General features: G+C 38.9%; 1 protein-coding gene across 1 annotated transcript; it reads left to right on the forward strand.

The window, feature by feature from the left end:
- The first annotated feature begins 525 nt into the window (after positions 1 to 525).
- LOC139137174 (putative methyltransferase DDB_G0268948) lies at positions 526 to 20,817 on the forward strand. The gene is made up of 6 exons (XM_070705151.1): positions 526 to 742; positions 14,385 to 14,542; positions 17,272 to 17,491; positions 18,161 to 18,270; positions 18,697 to 18,831; positions 19,328 to 20,817. The coding sequence occupies exons 1-6, from the start codon at positions 617 to 619 to the stop codon at positions 19,437 to 19,439; spliced, it is 861 nt and encodes a 286-aa protein (XP_070561252.1). The 5' UTR covers positions 526 to 616; the 3' UTR covers positions 19,440 to 20,817.

Below are 20,817 nucleotides of genomic sequence, written 5' to 3' on the forward strand. Positions count from 1 at the left end.
TTACAAATTACTCATAAAAGTTGAACAAGTGTGAAACTTAAAAAGAAAAGCAGATGAGCGTACATTTGCAGGTTACAACGACCTCACTTCACCACCCAATTACCTGAAATTTCCAATTGTGTTTTCTTTGTCATCACCTTCAAATCATCACCAATGGTCAGTAAGGTGGCCGTGCATTTTCATGAACTGCACCTGAACAATGGAACGCACGACCGATCGACATCAGAGAATCCTTAAACTTGGAAAATTTCAAAAGAAAACTGAAAATGCACATATTTTCCAGAGCACACAGTGTGGGTTGGCATTTGAGCGTCACAGACTGAGCAAAACACCGCTTTTGCGCTATGTAAAATTTACTGATTGATTGATTTGCACACTTGCAAATTCTATCCCATCAATCCATTGTTATTATGGCCACCTCGGTGAATTATAATTATGGGACCCGTGATCAAGCTGAGCGTAGAGTGTTGCCTTGGTGTCGCTGCGCAGCGCACACGAATTAATCGACTTTCGCTACATTGCGCAGGCGCGGTTTATCTCTCACGCAGACGTCTAAGCGTACGCATCATTGCATCTCTGAACTCGGAGTTGACAACCTGCAACAACGCAATACGAAATGGCTATGGACGGAGCTTTCAGCAATTTCTTCAGCGGGTCCGACCTTACTGTGGCGTACAAAAAGTTTCGGCCCACGTACCCGGAGGAGCTCGTCAAGAAGATTGTGAAGTTCGGTGGCGAGAAGGTGAGTGCTTCTCAACTATGCCAGACCCTTACTCGATTCCAAATACGTCATAGTCCTTATCGAGTGTATACTGCAACGGGGCTATCTCACTACTGTACTATTTTTTTTGGGGGTGGCTGAGAGATGCGATGGGGCCGTCATTTATACCCTGGACTGCGCTGACTTGAGCTTGCCGTTATTTATTTAGAATAATCCCACCTCAATATAGAACGTAGGGTTTATTGAGCAACTACGTAGTTGAACGCAAGCTTTTTTTGAACTAGTCTCAGCCTACGGTTGCTCTCTTCCTACCTCCATGCTTCGTGGCACGTCGTTTGTTCTGGACGGGAAATCTGAAAATCGATAGAGATGGAAGAACGCACCGGGGCACAAACCGTTGGTAAAGAAGACTATGCGTGGCCAGGGACAATGTTTTTCTTATCAGTAGGGAGGGGAATGGACGGACGCGCTTTACACACCACTGGGTGGGCGAATTCTATATAACTCCTCAATGATACGTTAAAATGCCCCGTTCCGTTTGTTCTCGGCTGGGCAGTTTGTCAATGGCCACGGGAAAGCAGTGTGGCAGGGCGATATCGGGAGAATGTTATAGTAGAGAGAGGACCGTGGGGAAATATTGTTAAACTTTGTTCTAAAAGCGTCAGAACCACACACTATTATGTAAAACAGCTATGCGTACACAACTTTTTTGCTGCGACTGTTGGAAAAAAACCAAATACAGTGAAGGCAGTTTCCATGGTTTTGTTTATCCAAGGTCAATGGTTTCGTGACCGTATTTGAACTTGGAGACCAACATTTCTGAGACGCAGGCAATGTAATGCTTACATTTTTTTTACCTCCAGGTGGCCAAAAATATGTCACAACCTCGCTTGAACATTGTCAACAATATCTTCGGTGATAATAAGCCTGTAGAGTTTCGAAAGTAATGTGTTATCGATTCTTGCGTGACTCCTTGTGTTCAGTGAGCTCTATCTTCATGGTCGACCAGACATTGCTTTGTCGGGGCATCTTTTGGTAGCTCTGTGGTCGGGGTAACTGGCCGTTTCGGCCCAAGTCGTTTCGGCACCGCAACCAAAGACGTTTCGGCATCCGTTTCGATTTTTTTTTCAAAACAATTAGTAATTGACTGACCCGTCGATAAACGTGTGTCACAGATTTGAAAATGATATAAAGAGTTTTCCTTACGGTTTCTTACCATGTTCTCACAAAGCATGTACATGAATCGACACTATACTTATATTTTTAGTGCTTAGATTTGTAACATTACGCTGTACCACTAGTTCCCCCAGGTGGGCTAGAGTGGTGCCGAAACATCTTGGTGCCGAAACGTCTAGAAACCTTTTGTCGGCTGCCTTTAGCCATTGAGGCAGAACAGAAGCAAGTTCTGCGTTGAGAATATGAAAATACCCTTACCGTCCTACGATAGAGACCGGTTTGTAACTAAATTAACACTGTTTCCCAACACGCCTGCTGGTAGTGCCCGTAGACTCAATTATTTCACACTGGGTATGAGCATGGACGCACCGTAAGACAATGATTTGTGTTGGCCCTTCTCACAAATGTGCGCCTGTACGCGTCTTGTTTTGAACGCTAGCGCAGTTGTTGTTGAACGTGACAGGAAGTATAAAAATAAGAGTTGTTCTGAATTCTGTGCCAGGTACCGGTATATTGACTGAAATACGCTGCATTGAGTACGCCGTTAGTTATTGCACACACCTTGCAGGCTACCAAAATATTACATTTATAACCTACGACATTATCCGCATAACTCGAGTGTTTCAATTTCCTTTTACATGGGATAAATTGCTTTATCTCGCCTACATTTACAGTAAAATAAAATGCCTCACTCACTATCGTGACCTTGGTGTGTTGCCACGCAAGCATACACGACGTGTTACGCAACGTCATGGAACAATCCCAAACAAGATGTTACGCAACTGCACCTATTCACAGCTTGGTAGTTCGGTGTCATTAACAGGTCGCAGTCGCGTAGGAGCTATTTTTGCGAGTGTGAATGGTCGAACACCGTACGTTTGCCGTCAGCCACTCTGAGCAATGCGCATAGTGACCGTGGGTTAGCCGAAAATGTTAGGAGGTTGTGGAAAGACTCAATTGATGGAATGTTGATGGCTCCAATTCAAATGCACCTTAAATCTGATACAAAATTAAGTGGGGCGACGCCGATTTCAGTATTGTTAGACCAAAAATATCGTTCCTTTGATTTTTTTTCTGGCCAAGACGAGCAAAGGAATGTGGAGAGCGATTTTCAGCGAAGTTCAATAATCCCTACTTATTTTGCATAAATATATGTCTGCGGAGACAAACAAGAAATACAATTTTCAGCGAATAATGTATTCATTATGTAATGGAACAAAAACACTACAGTCTAGGGTGAAATGTTTTCCTCAGAGGGTCAATTGTACTTTTCAATATTTTCGTTCTGCTTGCATAGTGTCCTCCGGGGCTTGACAGTAATTAATTTCATTGCCACAATGTGAGTGTAACCCCGTTGCTTCCTGGTAGAATATTGCTTCCTCAATGGTTATAGGGGTTGACCGGTATAGCAGAAAATGGCTCCTTGGAGCCAAGCATATGTAGCTGCATTTGATACTGATGACTTGAAAATTCAACTGTCGGGAGCGGGCAATCGCAATGCACAAAAGTTGGGGAGCGTAGAGAGCGCCCTCGAGCGACTGATCTTTCAGTCTACAGTGAACGTTGAGTGGCATAAATGTGCTTTTCAGAGTACAATAAGCAAGTGTAAGAAACAAGCATACAGATCAAAAATATCAGAATATGTCTGGGTCCCTCAAATTGTCTGAAGGCGCGTCCTCATGTCTGACCCATCATTTCGCCTTTCTGCCATAGTGTGCCAACGTGTGTTAGACGAGGGTGTAACAGCACTGTACTGTCATCTGAGTGATTGTGTATAGAAGCCAGAGACAGTCTTTCTCTCTGAATAGGGAATTGCATTTTTTAAATGATACAGCAGCTGCACCGTACAACTATGGATGTGGAAGATGAAGAAAGAACTCTTTCTTTCTACCTCCATGGTACACGTATACTGAAAGATCCGTCGCACGAGGGCGCTCTCTAAGCTCCTCCGCAGGAGCCTGAGCGTAGAGAGCGTCCCCAGTCTACTCACAAAGGGACGTCAGTTGATGATAAAGCTAGCTCGCTGCCTGCGCAATTGGGAGGGGGGAGGGAGGGGGAGGGGGTTGGAAGAGCTCATTTCGTTTTGCATTTGTCAAAACCACATAGGGATTTTCATATTTTCCTAAACTAGTCGCGTCCCACTATTGGAAGAATTGAAGAACTACAGGGCTTGGGAGCGACCAAATGAATTGCAAATGATTTTATCTTTGATGTAGATACTTGTGAAGTGCAAGACGTACGGTATTTACGTTCACCGAAAACACAGTGAGACTGCATTGAGACGAAGAAATTGGAGTTGCAGGAAAGACATGTAAAGTTTTGTGAGAGCGAGAACTGACGCAAAATGCATCAGCTGTCGGAATATCAATTTGTGTTTTCTAACGAGACGTTCAAGTTTACCAAACTCTTCCAAAGCCCTAAAAAGTGAGTTCTGTAAGAGTTTAGTTTCAAAGTGATGAAAGTGTAGTTTCGATATTCCTTTGTTTTGACTCGAACAGAATTCGGACTGTGTAGGAACGTGTGTGCGTGTAAGTCAAGGCAGTCGTTTTAACACCATAAATTTTTGTTCGACTGAAAAAAAATGTTTTTTTGGGGGGGGGGTGGCGGCGGGGGTGAATTACGTCGGTCTGGTCGTGAGACATTCTTGTCATTGACGACCCTCATGTCGTCTTAACCTGAAGCTTGCACGTCACAGCTTGTCTGTCAACACATTTATGGACAAATCCACGGTGGTTGAGTAACTCGCTGGGTGAAAGTGTGAAATAGTGAAAACAGAGCGGAAGTCTTTTCCGGCTCTTTGTTTTAACCAAATGAAGAAAGGTCACAATCGCAGTGTCGATTTTGAGGAACAATGAAAGTGTTCCTCCATGACTATTGTATAGTACTGCGTTTGTATCCCTGCATTTCTTCACTAATTGCTTATCACTAATTTCCAATAGCGGAGTTTCTGTCGTGTGTGACGTAAAAAGATGTCGCCCAGTTCATAGCGTTCATGCTTTCATCGATGAAAGCTCTAAGCCTCCTCCAGTCTCCACGACAAAGGTATTAACCCTTTTAGCGCCAAGGTCAATTTTTGTCACCTTTACAAAATATACCTCAGTTAATTTTTTTCCCAAGACTTTTGCCAGTTTTGATAAAAAACTGTAGCCATTGAAATGTGATGTCTATTTGCTCCAAAATTATAGAAAACAATAGAGAAAAATTCGTAAAAATTGTAAAATGTTGCTCTAAAATTGTGGTGGGAAAAATTACAGCACTTAGAGGGTTAAGTAACCCTCCTTTCTACGAGACTGGGGACAATTAAAATACGTGCATAGGAAACAAAAGTCGTTGTAAACCATTTTCTTCATTGAAACATTTAAAGTGCAAAAATATCAATAAAAATTATGTTCCAAACTTTTCCCTAACATTGTATTTCTGTCAAACAGGTTTTTACAAGGCAGATGTTTTACTTGCATTTGAACACAGTCCCTCCGAGGGACCGTGATTTGAACAATAGGCAGTACCAATCAAAATTCATAAGGTTGCATGCATAGACACGATTTCCATGGCTTAGGCCGCGGTTAAAAAATGATGAGGGGGGAGGGGCTGGAGGAATTCAAGGGGGGATTCGAAAAGTTTTGGAGTAGTCGAGGGGAGGACTTGAAAGTTTTGCTCTGCCTCTAGGGGGGGGGGGGACCTGAAAATATTTTGACTCCCAACATTTTGATGTCGTCCAATGGTTCTAATGTTAGTAATAATTAAACAAAATCTAGAACCGTTTTGTCACATTTTATGTCTTTAATCTTGAAAAAATCTGAAAATGTATGAATGCCATTAAAGTTTTATAAAACAAGTTGGCCTTGTAATGGGGCAGGAGCTGCAACTATTGATAATTTTTCAATGTTTCTATGCAATGTATCAAATACAGTTTCTTGGTGTCTCTCTACAGCATGCTTAAAAACACAATATTCACTTTGTCAACAAAGCCCGTTTGTCTAAATATTGGTGATATTTGAATGATACAAATGCACGGTACACATAGGCTGTGTTGGCAAGCTGAATATTGGACAGCTCAACATGCTGTAGGGAGTAGAACAAGAACGCAATTGTATAAATTGAACAAAAATTTTCACATCTCATTGTACCAATAACACAAAAGTAAAACTTTGAAGAGTAAACACTCTAATTTAAATGGAAAAATGTGTGACTAAATGGAATCATTTATTTTTTATCAAATTTGCCATTATTACACCCAAAATTTCTGAGATTAAAACATTAATTTCATGGAATATTTTAACCTTCTAGTATTGTCAATTTTGTAAAACATTTATAAGTGGCATCTACCATAAGTTATATATGTCTTGTACTTTTGAAAAAATAATTGGGTAGGTCACTGTGCTCATTTTTTTCACAATTTTGTTAAACGTAGCTAGGAATACACAATTTAATTTTCATACTCTCTCATGATTGTCATTTTGTTGGCTTTTCAGCTGGTGCCATTGAACTGGTCTGAGTTGGATAAACTCAAGTTGGCTTAGACTTAGAAATCCAAAAAGTCCACTGATGCATTTAAAAATGAATCAATTTAAGAACTTGCCCTAGGTATATGGCTCTACAACCTGCTGATAAGAGGTAGTGTTGAACATCTGCGTGCAGAACGACACATTACATGTTTGTTTTTACTCTGCGTGCATTCCTAATAAATATGCGGCTATATGGTAATTTGGGGGGGGGACTTGAAAATTTTTGAGGGTATGGGGGGGGGACTTGAAAATTTTTTAGGGTATTGAGGGGGGATCATAAAAAAATAAGATTTCAGTCGCGATTCCTCCAGCTCCCCTCACCATTTTTTTTGAACGCGGTCTTACAGTAACATAGTGCGAGTTTATACACGATAATATCGCCACTAAGCGGCCTTTTTGTTATTGTATATTCCATGCTCAAAGTCATGAACTGTTATTTATCAAGCAGATTTTATTCAAACTTGCCAAACAGCAATATGCCATGGTACATGTCATTTGTTTCGCGCCATATAATTCAAGATGGCTGCCAGGGCAGTCATTAGTAATATGAATATATTTTCAAAGCCATTATTGTGCGTTAATTTATTTTGCAATAAATGATATTATAGCTCAAACAAGTGACTATGCGCCCGAGGGTAGATACTGTTTGCTCGCCTGACGTCGGGTATGTAGTGTTCTGCCTCGAGGGTACATAGTCGCTTGGTTTGGCGCTTATGTTTTTATTACGTGCCTCTTCTACCATGGAACTGCCAAAAGTAGTTCCATGCTCCTACATATTTGTCAGTCAAGATTTTTAGGTTTATTTGAAAATGGCGGGAATATACTCTATTTTATTATTACACGAAAATCCGTCAAAATAGAACGATTTTTCATCATCGAACGGCGCACTGATACATTTAAATCGGTTTTATGTGGTGTATATTTTTGATGCTAAATATTTTTAAAACCCGATTTTGTATCTAAAATATGCAATGTGATCCCTGTTAAATAAATCATGAAGTTGAAAGTAGTTCCGGTTCACTTTCAGTGAAATGATGACAATGCTGCCCTCTACGTCATTAACTAGATACCATCGAATCCTTCAGACCGCACGACATGGGCATGTGAGACAAACCACAATGGACATATCTGATCAATATGCCATAAAAATTTATATGGAAGTTTGGCGATAGTGATTGTGTTTTCATAGACTCTACTCGAATAAAACTCTATGAAAGTAACACTCTTGTGAACCTATTTTATAGTCATGGGCGGGCAGGAAGGTTGCGTCTCAGAGGAAATTTCTGACTTTTTAAGGGGATGTGTTCTTTATCAGCTTTATCTCTCAGCAAATCGACTAACTGTGCCCAACTTTTAAAGGACAACGAAGGGCTAAAATCAGGCAAACAGCCAATGTCAATTACCACCAATTCGAGAACCAGGGATTGAAAACTGCCCCTTTAACCAATTCAGTTATTGCTTCCACACCATTAGTAACTTGAAGCATGGCAAGGCAAGGCCATCAGAAGAGATTCGCCACTGGCCTGATTTGTGTTTTGCCAGTGTGACGGAGAATCAGTGCTATTGAGTGTGCCCACCCACTCAAGAAAAGAACCCGATGAGCCGCTGACGCCTAGCATAGACTCTCGAGAAACGCCTAGCCACTCGAGTGAACTCTCTGAACTGAATCTCGATGGAGACTGATAGCACCTCCTTGTTCAGTTGACAAAGAAGGTCAGATATTTTCTCCCTGACATGATCGGGTTCAGAGGCATAGCAAGACACGACTCTACTCGGCTAATATCTGCCAATCCATCATGCCGAGAGTAGAAAATTCCATTCAACTCACATATGCACTGTCTTCACCGACACCGAAGGTCAAGCGATGACGCAACGTTTAACTATAGTCTGTCTATAACAGAAGAAAACTGAATACGGGATAGTGGAATTTTATTAACTGAAAGAGATTAAAATGCGGAACGTTTCACATTGTATTCAGAAAAAGAAAAACAGTCTGATCAGACGTTACGTGTATCTTCTGGCATTCAGAAATAGCATATACGGACACAGCAATGCACTTTGTAAGCTGAATCGGTGCATATTATTATCAATCGTTGGTAATGAGACCATTATCAGCTGGCTAACATGTCCTCAACATGTCGACTCTTCTCGACACATCGAGGGTCTGTGCCTTTGTGTAAACACCTCGTTCGGAATTTGTCTCGCGATCACGCGGAAGTAGCTTGCTTTTGAGACCAGTTAGTCTGGAAGATCCGTCGCTCGAGGGCGCTCAGTAAGAGTTGGGGCACGGAGAGAGCGTTCTCGAGCGACGGCTCTTTCAGTCTAGAGGCCAGTAAATTTGCCAAATTACGAACAGACGAAGAAGAAAGAGCTCTTATTTTCAATTTTGCTCCTGTCACTTTCATTGCTATCGATTCCATGTCTTCAGGCGACCCCTTTTTCTGCAACATAAGCAAGAACAATGTTTTTTTTTGGTTTTTTTTTATTGGCTTTCAGAAAAAGAAGACAAAACAAAACCAAAAAAAATACAGAAAAGAAAAACCAAACAAAGAAAAAACAAAAAAGCAGGACAGTGCTTCGGTTTAAAATCTCAAAATTCTATTGGCAAAATAGACTTAATTTTGACCATTTTGAATCTGTGTCATCTTTTTCAAAGAAACTTAATTTATGTTTATGTTTTTCTACTGTGATTCTTTCTTGTACCCATATTGTAAATTGTTGAATCTTTGGTATTCTGTGCAATCTTCTGCAATCATATATGTATTTCTTACCCTAAATTACTAAAACATTAACAGTGAATGTACCATCTTTCGTTATAATTCCCAAGATAACATTTCTGGAATCAGTGTTATTGGAATATTACAATTTTTCAGCAAAAGCGATTCTCCATCACTCCAAAATTGAAGAATATATTTGCACTCAAAAAAAGATGGACTATGTCTTCCACCCATTTATTACAAAAAGTACATTAATTGTCATTTGTGATTACATTTCTTATTTTTAAAAAATTATTGGTAGCTATTGTACGTGTAAGAATCTTGTACTGAAAGCTTTGCAGGGCAGTATCGTCTGTAATTTTGAAGGTCAATGGAAATAATTTTTTTAGGTCTACGACATGAAATCTTTCTATCCACTTGGTCGTACTGACTTGTGTTTTAACTTTGTTCATAACCGTACTTTGAAAACAAGCAAGAACAATGTTAGCTAGTCGATTTAAGGTGATTTTGCTGACAAAAAGACTATTTTCCAGTACGAAGGAAATAAACTTACTGAGGGAAGAAACTACTATATACCAGTGATTGTAAAAGTACCAAGTTTTGACAAAAGTTCCCGTAAAGCAAATTGACGACGAAGGGATGGTGTGATTATTTTTCCACATTGTCTGCAGTGTCATAAACAGGTTGTAAAATACGATAGTCCGAAGGCCTAGTTTTACTGAATCTATCCGGGCCAATCGATTGGCCACTTTCCTTACCCAAGCGTGACCCCCTACATCCTGGTACCTTTCTCGTTATGCGGCTGGACAACATTCATCTTTTGCCTCTTAGTTTAAAGAGACATCATATGGTTTTGTTATAAGATGAGTAAGAGTAACCATTGAATTTATTCAAGTATCGGCCTCGTAGACTCGAAGGAGCATTTAAATATCAGCGTTGACACTAGTAACCTGTAAAAGCATATCGATCCCTCACTGTATCCCGTCCCAAAGGGACACGACCCATCAAAAGTGTATATTGAGTTTATTTTCCTTGTAAATTTTATTACTTTTATCACAATAAAAGTCTGTAATTGTTCCGGAGAGGCCCGCCCTTGAATGCATTCCAACTTCTGGATGATTCACAAGGAGATCCATCGATGTCGGTGGGAAATGGAAGCGGTAATTGGAGGGGCGCCCTCTAGCGGCAGTCACGGGTTTTCCTGTATGTACAGTTACTGCAAAGATGGCCAAATTACCCGGTCTAAGAGAGGAAATGCATCACGGTGGGTGACCCCAAACCCAATTTTGTTCGCCTCAGCATCAGTAGCTTCAGTGACGAAAATATCCTCAGACTGCCATTTACCAAATGTAATCTGCCCTTCGATAGGCCAACTACAATCTACGTAGTACCGACACTACCTTGATGCTACGTTACTCTACAGGGGAAGTCTCTTACAACAGTCTACGCAAACAGTGTCATAATATGACCAGTACAATACAAGGTCAATCATATTCACCGATAAAGTGAAAACAAAAGAAGCGTATCTTTTTACGCCTCTGTCTATTCGGCACGTCCTGCGAAGATAATCATTCTGTCCGTACATCATAACACTGAAAATAACCTCTGTCACACAACATGGATTCGAAGCGGATTGGAGCTAAAACGATATTATTTTGGCTCCACGATAGAACTAAGTAAGATCTTGTGCTTTTATTCTCTGTTTTGAGAAACTGTCCCAACTGAAAGGGACAAAGTTGCTCTTTTTATACCTGAATGATATCAAGAAAACATGGAATCTTTGCTTTAAGTCACTGAGTATACAGAATGGCGACGGTAAATAACTGTAAAACGGTGTAAAAGTACGTAGTTAACTACTGCGCATGCTTTTTGCGTGTCAAGTTTGTCACGAAAATCTGCTCCTGCGCCCTGTGCACATACCCAAAAGGCTTTGAATAAATAAACGAGTATGAAAAAAATATTTTGACAAGGGAATTAATTTTAGCTCACATTTGGTATACCAATGTGAGGTAATCGTATAAGCTGAATCAGTTCATTTGCATGCCATTTGCATGTCTGTATGTATGTATGTATGTATGTATGTATGTATGTTACGTATGTATGTATGTCCGTCCACGTCAAAAACAGCCAAACCGCAGCACCTACTGTCTTAGTATTTGGTGTACAGGTGCATCTAGGGTGGAGATGTGACTTTGTTCAAATGAACATGTCAGTGCCAAAATATGCAAATGAGGGGAAAAAAGGAAAAACCCTGCAAATTGCTAAAACTCTGTAACCGTTGGTCAGATTGGGTTGAAACTTGGTGTGCAGGTTCCTTTAGGCATTCTAAAGTAGGTGTTTAAAATTTTGGATGAAATTTGCATGTTTCTATTTTTAGGGTAATTTTTTCAGTTTTTAGTCAAAAAATGTTTTTCTCTGAAACCACTCATCTGATTGCTTTGAAAGTTGGTATACATGTTCCTCAGGATGACCTCAGTCAAGTGTATACAAATTGAATTGAAATTTTAATATTTGTAATTTTGGGGCAATTTTCCAAATTTTTGGTCAAAAATTTTTTTATTGAAAAATTACTAATCTGATAGCTTTGATATTTGGTATACAGGTTCCTAAGGTTGATCAAAATCAGTTTAATGAATATCGTGAAGATATCTTAAATTTGTATTTTTGTTGAATTTTTTTGGTTACTTTTCTCATTTTAAGTAAATTTCTTCTTCTCTTAAACCGCTAGCCCAATTGCTCTCAAATTTGGATTGGATGTTTGCAAGGGTGTTACCCTTCTAATTGTTGAAATTACGACAGTTTTGGAAATATTACTGTTTTGGGGCAATTTTTGATATTTTTGGTCAAAAAATCTTGAGAGATATATTCTTTTTAAAGCCCCTGGACAGATAGCTTTTATATTTGGTGTACAGATGTCCAGAGATGACAATAGTTAGATATGTTGAAATTGTCCTGAAATATACAAATTTGTATTTTTAAGACAAATTTGTCATTTTTGGTCAAGAAAACTTGTTCTCAAAATTACTTGTCTGATAGCTTTGTAATTTGGTACAAAAGTCCAGAGGGATGTTATTAGATAAATTTTCTGCTCAAAGTGTTGGGAAACCCCCCAAATTTTTATATTTTGGGTAATTTTCTTTCGTGACCTTAAATGACCTACACCAACCCAGTATATGTTGTGAGAGAGTTTTGAAGGCTGTGAACATAATTTTGACATATTTAATATCAATTTATAGTAAAATTTGATCCAGAAAACAAAGCTGAGGTAAATTTTTTCATTGCGAACCAATTTTTGCAACTTTTTCATGTAAGACACACAAGAACTGATGAGAAATTTGGATCCAGGATAATTCCACATGTCGTAATCCCCCCCCCCCCCCACAGTGGAAGACATTTCACTATCTGTAACTGATTTAAGTGCTGTTTACATTAGAATGATAGCACTCATAGCATTAATTAAAACATCCCCAAGGTTGTAAATACATTTCCTGCCTGCTGGTCTTATGTAAGGGGTGGAACATTTGATATTCAGGAGGGGGTAGGGGATAGAAGATTGATGAGGTAGCGTTACTTTTTAGTCCCCACGGACACCGTCCGGGGGGACTTATAGGTTTGGTCGTGTCCGTGCGTGCGTGCGTGTGTGCGTGCGTGCGTCCGTCCGTCCGTCCGTTCACGCAGATATCTCAGAGATGCAAGAAGCGATTTCATTCAAACTTGGTACAAGGATTACTTCAAATGTCATACAGATGCACGTCGATTTTTTTTGGGATACGATCCAATATGGCCGCCAGGCGGCCATTTTATTACGATTTTTTCATGTACAGAGCCATAACTCAGACATGTTTTAACCAATTTTATTCAAAGTTGGTACAAGGACATTGACCAATGTCATAGATATGCACGTCAATTTTTTTTGTGATACGATCCAATATGGCCGCCAGGCGGCCATTTTATTACGATTTTTTCATGTACAGAGCCACAACTCAGACATGTTTCAACCAATTTTATTCAAAGTTGGTACAAGGACATTGACCTATGTCATACATATGTACGTCGATTTTTTTTGTGATGCGATCCAATATGGTCGCTAGGCAGCCATTTTATTACAATGTTTTCATGTACAGAGCCACAACTCAGACATATTTCCACCAGTATCATTCAAAGTTGACATTGACCTATTTCATACATGTGCTCGTCAATTTGTCTCACATCATGTAGCAGTAACATGCCAATTATTGAAGTTTCGTAAGTAGGCTGATATGTCAAGAAATATGTACTGCATCAAATTCATGAAACTTTATACAGATGTTAACCTATGTTAAGCTCACATTGCTTTAACATTGAAAAAGACATTTATCAGTGTCATTTTAATTAATTTGTAATTGCATAAGTAATGAACTTTCCTAATTAGGGTGATATAGCCACAAATTAATACAACGTCAAATGTGATGAAACTTGATACAGATGTTGATCTCATAGTGTTGTAAATACTGCATCAAACTTTATGAAATATGGTACCAGTGATAATCTGTTAAGTGTTAGAATTGTATGCAAAAATGTTTTGCAACATCCTGTTGATTAATTTCTAGTTGACTCATTTTATGAACTTAAAGATGGTGGCCTACATTGGTTTTATGTTTTCATCACCATGGAACTCATTCTTGGCCATTGAGCACCATCTGTATCAAAGTATTTTATGACAGACCTAATTAATGAAGAGGACTCTATCCTCTCTGAGGACATGTTATCAAAGTACCTATTAACAAGTGGGGACTGTGTCATCAACGATGACTTGTTACCAGATCCCTTGTACATTTTTTCCCACTCTTTATTTTTTCCCCACTCTCCCACCTTTTCTTTTTGTCAAGCTTCTCTGGCTAATTTTTTTGTTGACATTTGCTTATGTATGTAGGATCTGCTTGTCCCATTGCTATAGAAGTTGATATGCATGTTCCTAAAGATGACCTCCAGTACCTAAGTTGCAGACCTTATTTGCTTTTGTCATTCTTGTTTTTCTGGTTTAAATATTTCTTGAATTTACCAATTCAAACCGAATGTGAGCACACTGTCCTCGACGGAATTTATTTTTGAATAAACAGGACAACATCCCCAAAACACAACAACTGAACATCAGAAACCACAACAACATACGGTCTGCTCAAGAAATTCTCAAGATATTAAATGACAATCGCTACGTTCCCAAAACAATTACTGATACCTCGATAAAGCACAATTTATTAATCTATTTTATTTTGCTATCCGCAGCTTGGGGATCTGAAATTCGTTGTTGATGTTGGCTGCGGCTCGGGGCAAAGCACCGCCATGTTATCTGACCATTCTGAACGTGTACTTGGTGTTGACATCAGTCCAGACCAGATCAAACAGGCCAAGGCCTCAACCATGCCATCTAACGTCGAGTTCAGGTAAGATCAGCGATACCGTCGGTTCTTGTAACGGCAGTAATGAATGCCGAAACGTACAGTGATCGAGTTCCTGGTCAATTTTACAGATTTTTATTCAAGTGAAACCCTTTTTGGCCATGTTTTAAATAACAAAATGAAATGAGAGGAGTTTTTCACTGTTATCAAGATCAGTTTCTTGAGATCGATACATACCATTATAAAGGAAAATGCTCTAAACTTTAGCCATGGGAGTGCATATGGTATGTACAACGTGCAATCGTTTGCACTCCGTAGGGGAAAGGGGTAAAATCTTTGAACTAAAAAATATTTGCTTGTTTGGCCCATATACCACAGCTGTCATTGCATAAATCGAACCGCTGTTTTGAAGTAATTTTGTTGTTGAATCGTGGATACTGGTTCGCATATTTTTCCAACCCAGAAAAAAACCAGTAAATCTTCAGCTCTACTGTTCCGTGAAGGGGTAAATTTTCTCCTGATAATTTTAGACAACGTCAATGATATGAGATCTGCAAGTGGTATAGTTTTACGATTGTGCATGGTCAGGGCGACCTTTCCCGTCATTTGTAATGATTTGTCAGATTCCATTGTTTGACTCAAATGAGAAGATATACGACAACAATGGCTAAATATTGCACTGCGACAGAAACACACGCCCTCAACAGTCATGGCGCTGCGGCGGTTTCAAAATGGCGTCGACGCCAGACTTTTGTCGTGTTCACCAGGGTAGAATCATGCACAGGAGGTCTTTCATTAGACTGAAAGATTCCGTCGCGTGCGGGCTGCGCCGGAGCGTCCACACGCGACGGAATCTTTCAGTCTAGTCTTTCATATGATCTTTTCGTGCAAGGTCAGTTTCATCAACGATTAAATGGAAATGTCCTTCTGGGAATCATAACGGTGCAACAAAATCGCTTGATTTTCTCAAAAAATAAAACCATTCAAATGGTTTCTCTCCTACCGTCCACCTTGCCGGGTGTTTTCACATGACCAATAAAGAGGTTGTCTGTGTCTCAACCAAATCTTCTAATTTTGCCCGTTTAGATGGGAAACTGAATGCTGCTGTACATTACATAGGCCGAATCATACCACAATCTTTCAAATTACTGCACAAAATATAAAGCTGCGCAGACTTTCAAGAGACTCAGCATATCATTATACTTTGCTACAGTCATAACAATCTTAGTCTAGTTATCTCTCGACAACCAAACGACAATCAAATTGCATATGTTCCCAGAATGATGCAAAATCCAAGGACACCTCTCTGTAAGAAATATGTGCCGTGTGACTTTGGCGATGCATTGTGAAATATCTACAAAGTTGTGACTACTTAATCTTCGTATGTGTTTTCCCGTCCATTTTTCACCATTTTTAACAAATGCAGCTGGAAGTTAAAGCGCATCGAACCAAGACTGGGTCTGATCGATGTCATCGAAAGACGTTGGCAGACAGATGTGGGAGGTAACATCGAGGACGAAAGTAATTCATTCAGTAGAAATATCTGTGTTTTATCGTGTGCAGATAGTCTCCTATCCAGTCGATTTTATATTTGAATGTAGAACCTCCAGAAACATGGAACTATTTTTGATTGCAATGGTTTCAGTGCTTGTGTGTTATTGACTGATTACAATGTATCTATTTCATTCAAGGTAGAGAGAAATAGTATTCATACACTGATTTTGGCAGAAAAGAGAAAACATTGTGTTTTGAATACTGAACCTCGCCTTTCTTAAATACTCTGTGAATCCGTGTCATTAACAAACAGGATTGTCATTTATAGCCGACTCTAGTGTGCAAAAATACCATCTGTAGCCCGAAAAATTGACCAGAAATCGTGTTTTCTAAGGGTAGGGAGATGTGTTGCCTGCTTTGTATACTTCGGCAGGTAACATTTTGCAGACCACAAAAATTACATAAAGAACTTTATACACATTCAGCAATTTTTTCGTGCCCCACAAGAAGACCTAATCTTGCAATGGTATAGAAGTAGAATGCAGGTCTATCAGCAGAGTGATATTGCCCTTTGACCCGCATATAGAGGTCATTTTGTTCTTTAAATACGATCAGAGATGGTCGTCACGCAGCTGGTTTATGAGTTCTTTTCTTGGCCTCGGCCATTACTCAGCCATTAATGATTTCTTACATTGATTTCTTTGACAAGGACAATATAGCACGCATTGCACACACACGTAAGTTTGTTTTGTGATATGTTCCAATATGGCCGCCAAGCGGCCATCTTCTCAGTTCTTTCATGTCTGTTGCAATAACTCAGACATACTTGACAACATGATACAAAGGTAGCAAAACGATGTTTTCCTTTTTGCTAAGTTATCATTGACACTTTAATACAACACTACAGTTAGTCATTTTATATAACTTTTTGCGAAAGTACTTGTACAGCGAATGCATCTTTAAGAGTTAGCCTCTTAAAAGTGACATACCGACATACTTACATTCTTACATTCATACACATGTACGCACTCGCATATGTACATATACTACTTAGATTTAGACTGTATATACTTTATTGTAATATTACAACACTACAATGATTATATGTCACTTTTTGTGAAAGCATTTGAACAGTGAATGTATCTTTAGAGTTACCCGCTAAAAAGTGACATACCAATCTACTTACATTCATGCATATTTATGCGCACGCATATGTACAGAAACTACAAAGACTTTAGACTGTATATATTTGTAACTGTTTTCAACGTTTGTGTTGTCAGTGTTGGAAGCTGTGAAGCCATACCTGTGGACGCCCTTAGCGTGGACCTGATAACTGTTGGCACCGCCGTGCACTGGTTTGACCTCGACAAGTTCTATAAAGAGGTGGACAGGGTGTTAAAACCTGGTGGCGCTCTTGCGATCTACACTTACAATGGCACCCAGGCAGAGATTGAGGACGATGCCGAGAAGACGGATGAAATTAACGCCATGCTAAGGAAGGTATGTGATCCGTAGGGGCAACACAATAGTGCAGTGATATTAACAGTATCATTTTGTAGGAATTCTGGAATAGTGAACTTCGAGAAAAGTTTCTGCCTGCCTATGTAAATGTCAATCCGACTATTGAAAAACTCATCTCTCTATTTTCATCAAAGAACTTTGTTACTTTATTCAAATTAGCTGTGTACATTCATAAAGCAATGTTGAGAAGGAATGAAGCCCTAAAAGCTGAGCAATAGCTGTTCCTGACCTGTAAATTAGACTTGAAGTAATGTTATTTTCTTTATCACGTGTCCGTGTATATTTTCCTTTGATTTTGTGAGATTATGGAAAAGATGGGCGGTGGCCCTTGCTTTTTGAGAACAAATAAACATACCTATATATCAATATAGGTATTCTGCTACCCGTATCTCCTTAAAGGCAAATTTTCAAATGCCTCGAATTTTCTGACAAAGGTCAGGAAAGTACCGTACCAGTGAAATGAATTTCCGAGATTTTGTAAAATTAGTCTTTCAGTGCAAAAGTGTTACACCATTGAAGATTTTGCTAAATTCAACATATAGATTAATGTTTCAGCCCTTAGTCTATACTCCAACATGGCAAAAAATGTCCTTTGCCAAGAGCGGGCAAACGTCTAACATTAGTCTATCTTTCCTTTCCACCTTTCAGTTTGAGTACGAAGTCATGTCTGTCACTCGACCAAAGCAGTGGCAAGACTTGTTCAACGATCCACAGAACACTTTCAGCTTACTTGAGCTCCCTTATCGTGACTCCAGGAGGTAAGGGAATTTCTGTTGCCGTCTCTTTTCACTCTGAATACCTATCACCAATGGTAAACGAAAAAGTTCCAGACCCAGAGTTTGTATATGAGACTACAACTTCACACTGAGCTCTAATATATATATATATATATATATATATATATATATATATATATATATATATATATATATATATATATATATATATATATATATATATATATATATATGTACATATACTGATCTGGTTGCTGGTTGTAGATTTCCTACTTGTTTCCTGAATGATCTTAACACAACGTTTCGTCTTAAAAGTTAGGAATTCATCAGGTGAAAAGATGTCTACAAAAGAAAATACAGACAAAAAACACCAGAACAAAATGAGACTAGTGTTCACCTATATATATTTTTTTCAATTCGTCATTTTTTCATCCCTTATTCTTTCAGAGATGTTAAATTGGCGCTAAAGAATCGGAGAACTGTTGCTGGTATGGTAGGTTTGATCAAGTCTTACTCCGAATGTAAGGAGTTCCTGAGGACTCATCCAAACGGTGATGAAGCATTCACTGACCTGCAGAATAAGTAAGTTCAGCGTTTTAAGGAACCCTGTAGTCCATATAGCTCAAAATATTCCTTACCGCCTCACCCAAAATGCCAAGAGCTAACCTGAAACTGAAAATATATGACCGTTTAATTTCACGTGAGTCCTACTTTATTTTGCTGTGTTGCTATGCAAGTGGGATCAGATCTATATGGATGTATGTATGTATGTATGTATGTATGTATGTATGTATGTATGTATGTATGTATGTATGTATGTATGTATGTATGTATGTATGTATGTATGTATGTATGCATGCATGCATGCATGCATGCATGCATGTATGTATGTATGTATGTATGTATGTATGTATGTATGTATGTATGTATGTATGTATGTATGTATGTATGTATGTATGTATGTATGTGTGTGTGTATGTATGTATGTGTACGTATACGTAGATATGTATGCATGCATAATGTGCATACTTGAATGCGTCCATTTTTTTTGCTGACAAATTGTTTTCTTTATTTTTAGAATAATGGCCGTTCTGAAGACTGATAAATCTGCTGACGAGACCCAGATAACCTGTGTTTTACCCATCTTTTTGGCAATGTCCAGGAAACCCATATTCCCATCTGCCGAGTAAAACGGACTGGCAAACGGGCAAGTTGGCGCGGTGCAGGATTACGTTCAACACACACAAATATGAAATTTTATCACTTTTATCGCGTGTCTAGCGACGAATATGTATCTTTTACAACTTTCGAGAAGTTTTACTATCATGAGCAACAAAAAGTATGCAACAGTTAGACTGATTGGTGGGGCATTTCACAGAAGACATGCCTTTCAATTAATCTCAACAATGTCCGTACTTCATGCACTGTGACATGGCGAATCAAGAACAATTGAGCTCAGCGAGCTTTTTGCCGACCCATCTTGCAAAATACATGCACCTACCTGTGGAACACAAGTCCTAGGCAGTATCGTGCAAAGTCGAAACATAACAAGAAAAATATGCAAAGGGAGCTAATTAGACCATTTTATACTCTTGAAAGAATTATTTTAGTTAACATTTTGATGATGTTGCTCAAATTGCTTAGATCAGATGAGATTGTTGGTGTAATGTGACCAATAATTCCAGAAATTACCAGATTTTCGATATTCGTTTTGTATGATATTACCTTCTTCATTCGTTGCGTAGGAGCTTAACACCCGTTAGACGTTTTCCTTTTTGATCCTTGATCGATAAATTTCTACATAATGTACCTTCAGATGCTTTGAAAAGATGACTTTGACATTGTCGATGATGTGCAAGATATAGCTCTAATCAAATCCCTTCAAATGAACGGATCGCGAAGAGGGTTTTAGATCGTTCCAGCCTTATATCTCTTTTAAAACCCCTAGTTTCGAAAACGTCAGCGTGTTTCTATAAGTAACCCTGTTATTGGGATGCTTTCTATAAGTAACCTAGCTGTCGGGCCACTTCCAGAGTACACAATGGTTAAAGACCCCCCCCGTTTGATCTGTCGGTCCCTGATGACTCGTTTGAATAATGATTGAAGCATATTTACATGAAATACTATTTAATACCTATACATAGCGTTTTCTTAGACATCTTGTTATCTTTCGGAACGACATACAATTTGCCAGTGTAACCTTTTTTATTTCCCCCACAGTTGAGACATTTCTGAAATATATAGTTTGCAGTTCTGAAAGAAGATAGTTTTTTTGGTAAACAAGATAATGCTCAAAACGAACCTTTCAAGTTTTTATATTGTACAACGGTATCAATTTACCAAAAAAAAGTTCAGAAAACCTTCAAATTCGCCCCGACAGATAATAACACAAAAATTGAAAAGCTATTGTATTTAAAACCTTCAAAAGATGTTTCAAAATATCTGAGACACCCTGCTACATCATTTAGTGAGACTGACCCGTCGTCTCCTAAAAATTGTATACTTGTATTGAATTATTATTGATGTAGTTACTCATGGAGGAGCAAATAAAGGAAACCATATTATTCA

The sequence above is a fragment of the Ptychodera flava genome, chromosome 7 (assembly GCF_041260155.1).
Source record: "Ptychodera flava strain L36383 chromosome 7, AS_Pfla_20210202, whole genome shotgun sequence".
Lineage (NCBI taxonomy): Eukaryota > Metazoa > Hemichordata > Enteropneusta > Ptychoderidae > Ptychodera > Ptychodera flava.